Genomic DNA, 14,713 nt, shown 5'->3' with positions numbered 1-14,713 from the left:
GAGGCAGGAAGATCACTTGAGGCCAGGAGTTAGATACCAGCCTGGTCAACAACACGGTGAAACCCTGTCTCTACTAAAAATACAAGAATTAAGGCCGGGCGCGGTGGCTCAAGCCTGTAATCCCAGCACTTTGGGAGGCCGAGGCGGGTGGATCACGAGGTCAAGAGATCCGAGACCATCCTGGTCAACATGGTGAAACCCCGTCTCTACTAAAAATACAAAAAATTAGCTGGGCATGGTGGCACGTGCCTGTAATCCCAGCTACTCAGGAGGCTGAGGCAGGAGAATTGCCTGAACCCAGGAGGCGGCGGTTGCGGTGAGCCGAGATCGCGCCATTGCACTCCAGCCTGGGTAACAAGAGCGAAACTCCGCCTCAAAACGAAAAAAAAAAAAAAAACAAGAATTAGCCGGGTGTGGTGGTGCGTGCCTGTAGCCCCAGCTACTCAGGAGGCTGAGGCAGGAGAATCACTTGAACACAGGAAGCACAGGCTGCAATGAACTGAGATCTCGCCACTGCACTCCAGCCTGGGCAATAGAGTGAGACTGTGTCTGAAAACAAACAAACAAACAAAAATCCATGATGGTGACATAGGAGAAAAGTGAACTAAGAATTACTCAAAGCTTTCTGGATTGGGTAAATGAGTGAATGGTCATGCCATTTTCTAACACAGAGATTATGGGAGGAAGTGAAGTTTGCAGTAACCCTGGAACATCCAAGTGGAGATGTACCGCAAGGAGTTGTGAATACCCAATAAATGTTAGGTGAATAAATTGCTGATTAATCTGATCAGGTACCAAAGTGTTCTAGTCCAAGAAACCATCTTTACATGTTATATGGTATAAACTGAGTACTCCCTAAGTCAAGTAAGGTTTTAATGGTGTGAACTCTTGTTACTGACACTTCATCAGAATAGAAAGGAAAAGGAAAGGAAAGATTTGATGCAGTTTAAAAGTGTTGACAAATCTGCACATTGTTTAGCTCACAAAGCATCAATCTGTAATTCTTAGGGAATGCAAAGTAATGTTCCTACCTAAAGGCACTACCATTCTGTAGTGTATTCAGAGGGTAAGATGTACAACACAAGTCTTTCTCTCTGTCCTGCAGATTCTTTATATGCGTTTCCATAACTACATGCTAGGAAGAGCTGAGACTATCTCCATGCTGTCAAGTGGGCACGTAATCTATGATATATCAGTGTAATAAGTTGCAAAGACTACAAATAATTTTAATATGTACATGTAAATATTGACTTACCTTTGATGTTGATTAAAATAGCAAATAAACGGCTGGGAACCAATCTCATCTTTCCAGTACTGTTGCCAATTCATGACACTTTCCAAATTCTTCTGATTCTCTCTCTTACAGGGAGGGATATAGGAGCACTAACAAAATAGAATACAGAGAGTAAACCTATTATTTTGTGAAATATTAAAATATAGCCTTTTTTTTTTTGAGAGGGAGTCTTGTTCTGTTGCCAGGCTAGAGTGCAGTGGCAAGATCTCAGCTCACTGCAACCTCCACCTCCCAGGTTCAAGCGATTCCCCTGCCTCAGCCTCCTGAGTGGCTGGGACTACAGGTGCATGCCACCACACCCGGCTAACTTTTTGTGTTTTAGTAGAGATGGGGCTTCACCATGCTGGCCAGGTCTCGATCTCCTGATCTCAGGATTCGCCCACCTTGGTCATCCAAAGTGCTGGGATTACAGGCATGAGCCACCACGCCTGGCTGAAATATAGTCATTTTTTATAGAAAGATGGCATTATACACACAATAAGTCTAATTTAGAACCTGCCTAATTTTAAAATAGAGCCAAACTGAAATTGCTAAACTATATTTCAAATTTCCAATTTGGCACAAGGACAGAAAATATTCCAAATACAAAAATACAGCAAAAAATAAGCTTCAGCCATTTTGGTATAAGCGTATTTTATAAACAATTACTTACAATGTTATAGCAAATTAAAAGCATAATATGCTCTCTCTCTCTTTTGGGGGCCTGCCCGACAACGAAGGGAGGCAAAAATAAGTTTATTTTTATTCCCAATTCCTATCTATGAACCTTGACATTTCCCTCTTTTACCTGTAACTAAATCAAGCACACAAGCTCTTCTCAGGATGCTGTTCGAAACTGCTGAAACTCGTTTTCTTTTCTTACATTCTCTTGGACAACAAAATCAGTGGAAAACTTCCTTTCAAATACATAATCAATGTATTTTGTTAACCAATGTCTTTTCCTAGCCATGTCCCTGACAAAGTTCTCTTGAAGGGGCTCTATTATTCTAAGCAATATAGATTAAGCAGAATCAGACAACTGTTCTTAAGTCCAGATGTTAAAATCAACACTTGACATTCTAATCCACTTTCTGGAATTCAGCTTTTTACATTGATGATGAAAATGATGCCAGCTTCTATGTATTGAGTGTTTACAGAAGACACTGTAATAAATGATTAACAGGGCTTGTGTAGTTTTTACAACCTTATAATTATTTCCATTTTACAGATGCAAACATTGAGATTTTCATAAGCTCTACACCAGAATCAGATTCTGGTGGTCTTATCACATTCTACTCTTAGGTATTTTACTAAGGCATCCAATATTAAGGAGCAAGGAAAAACCAAACCAAACACAACATAAGCTTTATAGTATAATTTCAGTCACATTGTTTAATTTACAGCATACAATTTTTCAACACCTTCTCATTATTTTCTGGTAAAACTGAAATGTTTTATCACGATGCACAAAGCTCTTCATGATCTGGTCCCTGCCTGTCCTCACCCTCATTTAATTCTGAGATGTAGCCATATGGACATTCTTGCTCTCCAAATCTGCCACGTGCTGTCAACCTACTTGTTTGGCTCAGGCTGTTCTCTTTCCTTTTAATGCCCTTTGTTCCTAAATCTCCCTTTTTAAAGATTCATGTTTGGTGTTACCTATTTGAGGGAGCATTCTTTTTATTCCACCACAGTTAAGTGCCCCTCATTTGTGCTGCCATGGGACTCACGCCACGTGATATCACAGCTGGAAACACACAGTATCATACTTGTCTGTTTTATGTCAGCCTTCCCAATTTGCTGGCGAGGTGAGAACCAGAACTGGTTTTCTGTCTTTTCTATATTTTCACACTTATGACTATGTCTGCTAACGGTGAAATTGCAAAAATGTTGATTGAATTAGTTAATAACACGGATACAATTTTATTCAAGATTATATTATTTTCACAGTGTTTAAACATTTAAAAAATAAATAAACACATAAATTTTAGTAAATTTGGTTACTGTCTATTATATATAAAACATTCACAACATGTTATGCAAATGTTATTTTAATGACTGAATCATTGAATGTTTATCCTCTGCACATACAGTTCTATTTCTATTAATAACGGTAATACAAAGCTAAAAATGTCTGTGAAATATGGACTCTGAGTTCTTCCAAAGGAGCAGTTGGGCTTGGAAGCAATGGAGACCATTAGATAGGGCTCCAGTCCTATTATCAGTTAGGTGTTAGCCCTTGGGTAAATTACTTCCCTTTTCTGGACTTCATTTTTCAAATATGCAAAATCTCCAAAATAATTTCTAGCTCTACATATCTATGATTCTATTCTTGGAGGTACACCAAGAAAGAACCCAGCAGAAGGCAGGACTACAAACACTGTCACAGTATTTTTCCCAGAAGAGATCCTGCCCACTGGGGAGATGGCTGGGAACCCTGACTAAGCCAGCATTCCAGCCAGCAAAGAGGAGGAGTGTGGTAGGTCCTTCCATAGGGGCCAGTGCTTTACATTAGAAAAATGTTCACAAGGCCGGGCGCGGTGCCTCAAGCCTGTAATCCCAGCACTTTGGGAGGCCGAGGCGGGTGGATCACGACCTCGAGAGATCGAGACCATCCTGGTCAACATGGTGAAACCCCGTCTCTACTAAAAATACAAAAAATTAGCTGGGCATGGTGGTGCGTGTCTGTAATCCCAGCTACTCAGGAGGCTGAGGCAGGAGAATTGCCTGAACCTAGGAGGCGGAGGTTGCGGTGAGCCGAGATCGCGCCATTGCACTCCAGCCTGGGTAACATGAGTGAAACTCCGTCTCAAAAAAAAAAAAAAAAAAAAAAAAAGAAAAGTGTTCACAAGAGGACCATGATTTTCCTATTGGTTACTTTCCTAAGGTGTTGGACATTTTGTTTCCTTCTAGTAAAATGTATTTTTTTTCTACATTGCAGTCAATTAGTTTACAAAGTGTGAGTAGGTGCCAAGTTATTGTGCTCTTCTAGGAAGGAGAAATTTCCCAATTTGGAGGTAGAAACTGTGAAGTGTGAAAGCCGAAAAATTCATCAGAGCCCTTTTTGCAATGGGTATACTTGACACAAGAGATATACTAAGTGTGTTAGAAAAGAACAATTAACAACCCAACGTAATCAAAACAGATTTTAAATATTTATAAGTTAACTTGGTTTGAATTCTTTGCTATTTAGTTTTTTGGGGAAAAATGGGTTTAAAATAAATGTCTCTCTCAAATGATAACCTAAGATTTGACCAGAAGAATTACATCAACATGCTTCTTAAAAGGTCAGAAAAAACTTTCACTGAATGTGTAAAGTTTTGTATTAGATATGTTGAAGTTTCATGTGAGATTTTTAAAAAAACTCTTGCTTGTTTGGAAAGTCTGAGGTTGTGTGGAAGGATTTTGGATGGAAAGTACTTTTTTACACTAGAGAAAAGAATACCTGAGATCAAAATTTTAGTATTCTTTTTATCCACTGCATTCTTTCCAAAAAGTGATATAGTAAATTAAGTGATCAGTAATTATAATACTCTAGGAACTTTTTAAAACTAATATTGCCTGGAAATAATTTTTTCTTTTTAAGAGACAGGGTCTCTTGCTCTGTGACCCAGGCTTGAGTGCAGTGGCGAGATCATAGCTAACTGCAGCCTCGAACTCTTGGGGCTCAAGCGATCCTCCTGCCTAGCCTCTTGAGTAGCTGGGACTGCTAGGCACACTCCACCACACCCAACTAATCTTTTGCAGAGAAGGTGTCTGTCTTCTTTTGTTGTCCAGGCTGGTCTCAAACTCCTGGGCTCAACGGTTCCACCTGGCCTCTTGGAGTGCTGGGATTAAAGGCATGAACCACCACACCTGGTCTAAAAAACTAAACTTTTTAAGGCAAACATCAAATTCTTAAAAATCATTATAGCTCCATTTCCTTAAATCTTTATTCTTCAGTTACTGTGAAGCCTAACTCAGATCCCCCCTAGATTCCTTCTCAGTTCACTTAGTGGATTATTGTAGATTGTCAGAACTTTTACATAAGTTAGAAATGACCAAACCAGGGTTCTAGAAAAAGAACTCGAGAATTCAATCATATAAATGACTTTTCTTTCTAGGTTGTTCAAGCCTGGTGGTTTTCCAGGCTTCACAATAGTTCCACTATGAATGTCTCTCATTTGGGGAGGACCACAAATAACAACCTACATGGAATATGATCACCACAGCTAACTTTTATTGACTATATGTCAAGTGCTATATTAATTCAAACAAGCAAATATTATAATTACCTCCATTTTTGGATGAGAAAACTGAGGGATAGAGGGATTTAAGAAAACTTTCTTGGCTGGGTGGCATGGCTCACGCCTATAATCCCAACACTTTGGGAGGTTGAAGTGGGCAGATCACCTGAGGTCAGGAGTTTGAGACCAGCCTGGCCAACGTGGTGAAACCCCATCTTTACTGAAAATACAAAAATTAGCAGGGCATGGTGGCACACACCTGTCATCCCAGCTACTCAGGAGGCTAAGGTACCAGAATCACTTGAACCCGGAGGTGGAGGCTGCAGTGAGCTGAGACTTTGACACCTGTACTCCAGCCTGAGTGACAGAGGGAGACTCCATCTTAAAAAAAAAGAAAAGAAAAAGAAAACTTTCTCAAGGTCCCAATGGCAAATGGAAAAGCTGGGATTCAGACCGCAGAGGGGTCCTAACTACTGCTTTCCATATCTCCATCTTTAGGGACTCCTAGTCTTCTCTTTGGAGCTCCTGATTTGGAATAAGGAAATCTCTTGCCCTCTGCATCCCTCTCTTGGAGAACAAGTGTAATATTTTTATTGGAATGGAATTGGTATAGTCCTCCTGAGAGCTGATGGGTTAAGGCAAGTCTGTTGCAGTACTTTGTTTTCCTGGTACATCCTCAAAGAAATGCACTGTAAGTCTTTGCTTGTTCCCTCCTGTCTCAATTTGGCTTCAGGGTTGGTTTCTGGTGCCATGGATGCAATTTCACTTGGGTGAATTTATAGATACAATGCCTTTGGTCATGGAGGACAATAGCATTTCCTTAGAGAAATTTCTTCATATAGTTCTGACCTATTTTGTTTTTCATTTGCAAAGGCAGCATTTTCAGACTTCCAATATCATTACTGCACAAATAACCTTCATTTGGGCCCATGTTGTTTGCTGCCTGAACTTAGATGAAATAACTTTCTTTAAAAAAAATTTTAGAAAAAGATTTTTTGACTTTGCATTCATGAACAAAGTTCATGAAACTGAGTGGGTTATCCTGAGTAGAATAACATAAAGTCTTCCAATAAGTTTATTAAGAAAAGACTATTATCACACGACATGGAATTTTTGATTATGTACTTATTACTTAGTTTTCCATTATCTTGTGTTAGGGTTTATCGAGATTTATAATAGCTTTTTTTTTCCAGTCTACCACAATAGGATTTATATTTTAATAGAGTTGTTCTTGAGTAGGTTCTTTGTGTAAGTGTCTTGAGAGGATTGCATTTCAATCATTTGGGCAGAGTAGGCTGAATTAACTTTCTTCTGTTACTGAGTCATTTAAAGATCATTGCATAAATCTTGTGATCTACTTAGTTAAATATTAGGGACTGGGTTCTATGTTAAGGATTATTTAAGAAACAGAAATGAGGAAATTTGTTTCCCCAGTTTCTTTTTTTTTTTTTTTTTTTGAGACGGAGTTTCACTCATGTTACCCAGGCTAGAGTGCAATGGCGCGATCTCGGCTCACTGCAACCTCCGCCTCCTGGGTTCAGGCAATTCTCCAGCCTCAGCCTCCTGAGTAGCTGGGATTACAGGCACGCACCACCATGCCCAGCTAATTTTTTGTATTTTTAGTAGAGACGGGGTTTCACCATGTTGACCAGGATGGTCTCAATCTCTTGACCTCGTGATCCACCCGCCTCGGCCTCCCAAAGTGCTGGGATTACAGGCTTGAGCCACCGCGCCCGGCCCCCAGTTTCTTTATTGACTTCATTTGGTTAGGGAGGGTAGTGGTGAAACACATAATACTAGAATGCATGTAGCTGATTAAATAATTTCCAAATAAATTTGGTTAGAAAATGAATTCTTAAAACATTACCTACTGGAACACAGGTTTAATTATATTTTCTATCATAATCTCTCATTTTCTGAACTCCTGTAAGAAATATCCGTCAGCTATGATTGTAATTTTGGTGATACTTTAGACAATATGAACATATAATCAGAAAAGCACTGAAATAAAAAGTATAACTGAGCCATTTATAAACTCCATAATGGTCAGGTACAGTGGCTCAAGCCTGTAATCCCAACATGTTGGGAAGATGAGGCAGGAGGTTCACTTGAGCTCAGGAGTTCAAGACCAGATTGGGCAATGAAGGGAGATCCCATCTCTATAAATATTAAATAATTAGCCAGGCATGGTAGTGCACACCTGTAGTCACAGCTACTCAAAAGGCTGAAGTGGGAGGATTGCTTGAGACCAGGAAGTCAGGGCTGCAGTGAGCCGTTGTGCCACTCTACTCCAGCCTGGGAACAAGAGCGAGATGCTATCTCACAAATAAATAAACAAACTCCATAATGTTGCAAATGTAGTGTGTGTATATGTGCATGGGTGGACACACAGACATACATATATACAGGGTCCTTATGAATGTAGGTTAATTGAACAAACACATAAGAAATTATATGTCAGCTAAAAAACTAAATTCTAGGGCAGGTGGTCTGGAATGTATATCCGTATCTGAAAGCTAAATAAATCTAATCTTATGGAAGAATTCAGAGTCAAATAAATGGCTTAGAAAATGTGAAAGGCAAGGTTAACTAGGAACAGGAGAAGCTAAAATGAGCTCTTAAGAGACAGTAGGCTGGGCAGAAAGAGTGGTGCCCAGCCTAGAGCAGAGATGGTCAAGGTCTGTTCCACGGATCACCTGAACTGCTTGTCAAAAAGATCCACCCTCCTGAAAGTGTGATTCATTAAGACTAGGAATCTGCATTTTTAACAGCTCTCCTGCCTTGGAATGACAGATTTTTAGAATTGATAATTTATGCAATAAACTATTCTTGATTGTCGAGTGCTGGATAGGAAACAAAGATTAGATATTACTCACTCCTTTCTTCTTCTCTCTCCCTCTCCACCTCCCCCGAAGCAAGCAGAGTAGTAATAGTAGCATATTTACAAAGTGCTTTGTGACAACAAAAGAAGACATGAATATTTTGGCCTGCAGAGTATAAGAGAAGGCTTCACAGAAGAGACGACTTTTGATTTAATGTCTTTATGGTTGAACAGGAATTTGCTTGTCAGAGAATGGGTTGGGAAGGTGACATCCCAAGAAGAAATGGAATGTACGGACACTGTGTACAGATGTTCCAGTAAGACTGAGTCATCTAATGTGCCTGGAGGATAAGGGGCATAGGAGATGGTGTTGGAAAATGCCCAAATTATCTGACCTACTATTCACTGAAGAATTGCTCCTCTCTCCTTAAATACTTCTGCAAAAAATTGCTCACTACCTCCTGGAGCATATATCCACATTTCAATGCATAGCTTTTTTAGTTAGAATTTACTATGGTATGTTGATGTAACATCTGGATTTTTATAATTTAATAATATTCACTGCTGCATTCAGGCAGACTGCTAAGGTTGGTTATATTATTAAGACTGAAAAGTTTGGCACAGCATTCCATCTTCAAAATAGTTCATTTAGTTTTGGAATTAGAATATAAAAGTATGGCCAGGTGTAGTGGTTCACACTTGTAATTCTAGCACTTTGAGAGGCCAAGGCGGGTGAATCATGAGGTCAGGTGTTTAAGACCAACCTGGCCAAGATAGTGAAACCCCATCTCTACTAAAACTACAAAAATTAGCCAGGCGCGGTGGCAGGCACCTGTAATCCCAGCTACTCAGGAGGCTGAGGCAGGAGAATCGCTTGAACCAGAGCAGCAGAAGTTGCACTGTGCTGAGATTGCACCACTGCACTCCAGCCTGGGAGACAGAGTGAGACTCTGTCTCAAAAAAAAAAAAAAAGAGAAAACACACTGTCTTTGCAAAAAATAGAAGATGAATCTAAATAGAAGTAATCACACCAAAACAAGAAATTTTAATCTGGAAAAAGTTCAATAGTTATTAATAATTATTACAAGCATGACAGTGGCTATAAACATTTGTTTAATGACTTATGGTCATCATTTAAAATCCTTGAGGATTTAAAAAAAGTCAATACTTAAAAAAAAATTTTTTTTTAATTATTTTTTTTTTAAATAGAGACAGGGTTTCACCATGTTGGTCAGGCTGGACTTGAACTCCCAACCTCAGGTGATCCACCCGCCTTGGCCTTCCAAAGTGCTAGGATTACAGGCGTAAGTCACCGCACCTGGCCAAATTTTTTTATTATACTGTAAGTTCTGGGATACATGTGCAGAACGTGCAGGTTTGTTACATAGGTATACACGTACCATGGTGGTCTGCTGCACCCAACAGCCTGTCATTTACATTAGGTATTTTTCCTAATGCTATTTCTCCCCTAGATTCCCACTGCCCAACAGGCCCCAGTATGTTATGCTCCCCTCCCTATGTTCATGTGTTCTTGTTGCTCAATTTCCACTTATGAGTGAGAAGATGTGGTGTTTGGTTTTCTGTTCCTATGCTAGTTTGCTGAGAATGATGGTTTCCAGCTTCATCCATGTCCCTGAAAAGGACATAAACTCATCTTTTTTATGGCTGCATAGTATTCCATGGTGTTTATGTGCCACATTTTCTTTATCCAGTTTATCATTGACAAGCATCTGGGTTGGTTCCAAGTCTTTGCTATTGTGAACAGTGCTGCAATAAACATACGTGTTCATGTGTCTTTATAGTAGAATGATGTATAATCCTCTGGGTATACCCAGTAATGGGATTGCTGAGTCAAATAGTATTTCTGGTTCTAGATCCTTGAGGAATTGCCACACTGTCTTCCACAATGGCTGAACTAATTTACATTCCCACCAACAGTGTAAAAGCGTTCTTATTTTTCCACATCCTCTCCAGCATCTGTTGTTTCCTGACTTTTTAATGACTGCCATTCTAACTGGCATGAGATGGTATCTCATTGTGGTTTTAATTTGCATTTCTCTAATGGAGATGGTCAACACTCTTATGAGACTGAAAAAAAAATAAAACTTTCTTAAATGTTCATGCATACATTCAGATGGGCTTCACTGATGGCATTACTTGTGGCTATACTGGGTACTGTAAGGTACACAAATTCAAAGTGTGTATGTATGGATATATATTCAATGAAACATTACAACCATCATTTCTGCATGAAGGGGATCAACAAACGCCATCCATGTTAAGTCCTCTAGAACCAATATGGTGCATGATAAAGAATTGGTGCTTCCTATTTGTAGCAGAATATATTTTGTAAAGAGAATTGCATTAATATATATCCCATTCCACACATTCTTACAATGTGATGTTGGCATTCCTTGATTGAGAGGTGGGGGTCTATCTTCTTTTCCTTAGCACGTAAATGGACCTGTGATTACAGCAATGATTCAGTGTGACTTCCAGGCTAGATCAGAAAAGGTAATAAAGTTCTTGCTTGCATCTCTCTCTAGAATGCTGGTCCTTGGTCCCCGACAGTATTCTACAAAGAAGCCCAACCCAAACTAGCCCATACAGTGAGATCACATGAGAGGCCTATGTGGAGAGGAACTGAGGTCCTCAGACAACATCCAGGATCAACGGCCTGATATGTAAGTAAATGAGCCTGCCGATGACTCCAGCCGCCAGCCATTAAATTTTCCAAATCGGACCTCTGATATCATGGATTACAGAGAAATTATATTCTTTTCTGTGCCCTGTCTCATTTTCTGACCCACAGAATTTGTGAATATAGGCTGGGCATGGTGGATTTCACCTGTGATCACAGAGCTTTAGGAGGCCAAGGCAGGAGGAATGCTTGAACCCAGGAGTTCAAGACTATACAGCAACACAGCAAGACCCTCTGGCTACAGAACATTTTTTAAAAAAATTAGCTGGGTATACTGGTATATGCCTTAGTCCTAGCTAGTTAGGAGGCTGAGACGTGAGGACAGCTTGAGCCCTGGAGTTTGGGGCTACAGTGAATTAGGATTGTGCCACTGTACTCCAGCCTGGGTGATCTAATAAATAATAATAAATAAATAAATAAATAAAATAATTTGTGACTAATAAAAGTGATTTGAGCCACAGGGTTCTTTGACAATGACTAAGAGATCATAGGACATCTAGGATTAAAATAAGTGGACAACATTCTAAGGTTCTTCTTGATTTACATACCTGAAAACACTTGAAGTTTGATGGAATGAAGACTATGACTCACTGTGATGGACTCCTCAGCCAATCCCAGGCCCAGAGCTCCTCAGAGGAAGGGTGAGGGGGCTGGTTATACTGAAAGACCTTGCAGTAGTACCTCAAGTTGTACCTACTGAAAATCTCCTAGCCTTTCCCAGCAGAATATGCTGACATGTAGCAGAGTAACTGTATAGAGTGGAAAGGGCAGCCATTCCGAATATTGTTGAACACTGGCTCTATGCTAACTCTAATCCCTGGGGGCTCCAAGTATACCTGTGCTTAAAATGACAGTTCATGGGGGCCAGGGGAAAGTGAAGTTTTGGCCCAAGTTAGTGTCGCAGTAGGCCCAGGGAGTCCATGAACTCTCTTATGATTGTTCCTACAGATCCTGAAAGTATAGTTTTTCATATTTTGGAGGAAACATATACTGACATTTAGGATTGCTTCTCTGATCGATCCCTATATTGAGTAACTCAGAACCTGCCAGCTTTCAGTGGCAACCAGAGCAGGAAAACCTGTTCTAGGCTACAGAGCAGGAAATGGTCTCAATTCATCTCTATGGCTCAGTGGCTCCAGTAATAAGAGTCTGTGACAGATCAGGGGATACATGGACCCCAGAGAGAGCCCTGATGGTATAAAGCAAATGCATGCTTTCTTTGGCAAATGACTATTCTCCTTTAGAGAAACCAGTGGTTTGTTACTTGGTCTCGGTAGGGTCTGAATGTCTGAACATGCAACATCAAGTTACCATTTTACCCACTGTATGCTGGGGCTATTTTGACTCAAAGCAGGACTTGTTGGCAAATAAGTTTCAGAAACAGATGGCTCACATTCCCAAGGCACCTTCTCTTTTATACCACCAACTGCCCCAACTTGTGCTCATATGCAGTTGTTAATCTAGGTCTGTTTTCCTCATACTGGGATGTAGAGACCCCAAAGAATACTCTGCAGTAAACCAGGAGGTACTTAAAGCCTATGATCAGTTTTGATGGATGATCCAATTTGAGCTCATTGAGCATAACTTTGGTCAGAACATCTGATTGTTTATTTCTTTTGAAAGAAATGATGGAGGTACAGTCTTGCAATATTTTATGGATACTGGTTAACAAATAATTCAAGTAACATGACTTATAGTGTGTTAAATCCTCAGAAACAGAACTCCAATCTACACATAGACCTACAAATTCTATTTCCTAGTCACTCATTCTCAGAAGTCTATTTGAGGATGTCCTCCACCAAAACAAAGGAATAAATTAAGAAAGAGGAAGGTTTAGGATCAAGAAAACAAGGTACTCAATAAAGGACAGATGCAACAGGCCTAAAGTACATCCAGTTCAGTATGGGAAGTAGGCAGATGGGGTCCAGCAAGGGTGTCCCAAGAAATGTTTATTTCATCTTTTTTTTTTTTTTTGACACAGGGTCTCACTCTGTCACCCAGGCTGGAGTGCACTGGTGTGATCTTGGCTCACTGCAGCCTTAACCTCACAGGCTCAAGTGATCCTTTTGCCTCAGCTCCTGAAGTAGCTGGGACTACAGGCACATGCCACCATGCCCAGCTAATTTTTGTATTTTTTGTAGAGACGGGTTCTCACTATGTTGCCCAGGCTGGTCTCAAACTCCTGGGCTCAAGGGATCTGCCCACCTCAGCCTCCCAAAGTGCTGGGGTTACAGGAGCGAGCCACCATGGCTGGCCAAGAAATTTTTAAAAAGAGTGAGAAATGTGGAACTAAATCACTACCTATTTGGAATGGCCATATGAAAAACAGTATTCAAATGGGTTTTACAATTCTGTAGGAGAATTTTGGAAAAATAAGAAAAAGGTACATAGGAAAGTAAGAAAATAAAAAAGGGGGATGATTCTTAGCTTAAGGAAAATAAAAAGTTATAGAAGTGAACAGTACTTTACATAGTTAAAATAAGTTGAGCACTCAATATTAACTTACCCCAAAATTATGATAGAATCATATTTATTTAAAGAATAAAGAGGAAAATAGTGTGGAATGGTGTGGTATAAGAAAGCTAAATCCCTATAATCCATCATAGTCAGTAAACAGTATCTCAGCTGTATACATCAGAAAATCTATTGTTTGGAAACACGGAGGTAAATACCAGGAAAAAAAAAAAACACCTAAAAACAGTTAAAAACAGTTATCTCTGGGTGGCACAAGGATTTGGAGCAATGGAGTACTTCCCTTATCCCCAAATAAAAGTATAGTACAATTTGATTTTCAAAGCTATGTTCATAATAACAAAAGCAAACATTCACTGAAGGCTTACCAAATATGCAAGGAACGATCCTAGGAGCTTTCCACATATTAACTCATTATTTCTCAAAACCCAAGGAGATAGGTACTATTATATTACCATCCTCATTTTACAGGTGAGGGAACTGAGGCACAGAGTGGTCAAATAGCATCTGAAGTCACAGTGCTATTTTAATTAAAAATTAATATTCAAGACATACAAATGGAAAACAGGCATATGAAAAGGTACTCAATATCATTGATCCGAGAAATGCAAATCAAAGCTACAATGAGATATCATCATCTCAACCCCGTTAAAATGGCTTTTATGCAAAGGACAGGCAATAACAAATGCTGGCAAGGATGTGGAGAAAAGGGAACCCTCGTGCACTGTTGGTGGGAATGTAAATTAGTACAACCACTAAGGGGGACAGTTTGGAGAACTAAACTGCAGAACAGTTTAGTTACTCAAAAAACTAAAAATTTAGCTACCATCCGATTCAGCAATCCCACTGCTGGGTATATAGAGGTACTCAAAAGAAAAGAAATCAATATATCAAAGAGATGTCTGCACTCCTGTGTTTGTTGCAGCACTGTTTACAATAGGCAAGATTTGGAAGCAACCTACGTGTCCATCAACAGATGAATGGATAAAGAAAATGAGGTATATATATGCAATGGAGTACTATTGAGCTATAAAAAAGAATGAGATCCTGTCATTTGCAACATCATGGACGGAACATTAAGTTATGTGAAATAAGCAAGGCATAGAAAGACAATGATCACATGTTCTCACTTATTTGAGAGATCTAAAAGTCAAAACAATTGAACTCATAGACAGAGAGAATAGAAGGATGGTTACTAGAAGCTAGGAAGGGTAGTGGAG

At 39.6% G+C, this 14,713-nt stretch overlaps 1 protein-coding gene across 1 annotated transcript in view; it reads right to left on the bottom strand.

The window, feature by feature from the left end:
* The window catches only part of KCNMB4 (potassium calcium-activated channel subfamily M regulatory beta subunit 4), a 76,410-nt gene that overhangs the window by 36,833 nt on the left and 24,864 nt on the right, over window positions 1–14,713 (bottom strand). Inside the window, exon 2 of the mRNA XM_032295664.1 lies at window positions 1,256–1,383. Coding sequence (XP_032151555.1) covers window positions 1,256–1,383 — 128 coding nt within the window. The remainder of the gene's footprint in view (window positions 1–1,255; window positions 1,384–14,713) is intronic.

This window comes from Sapajus apella, unplaced genomic scaffold (genome assembly GCF_009761245.1).
Source record: "Sapajus apella isolate SASKATOON/1434 unplaced genomic scaffold, GSC_monkey_1.0 scaffold2, whole genome shotgun sequence".
NCBI lineage: Eukaryota > Metazoa > Chordata > Mammalia > Primates > Cebidae > Sapajus > Sapajus apella.
This window is presented reverse-complemented; position numbering and strand designations above follow the sequence as displayed.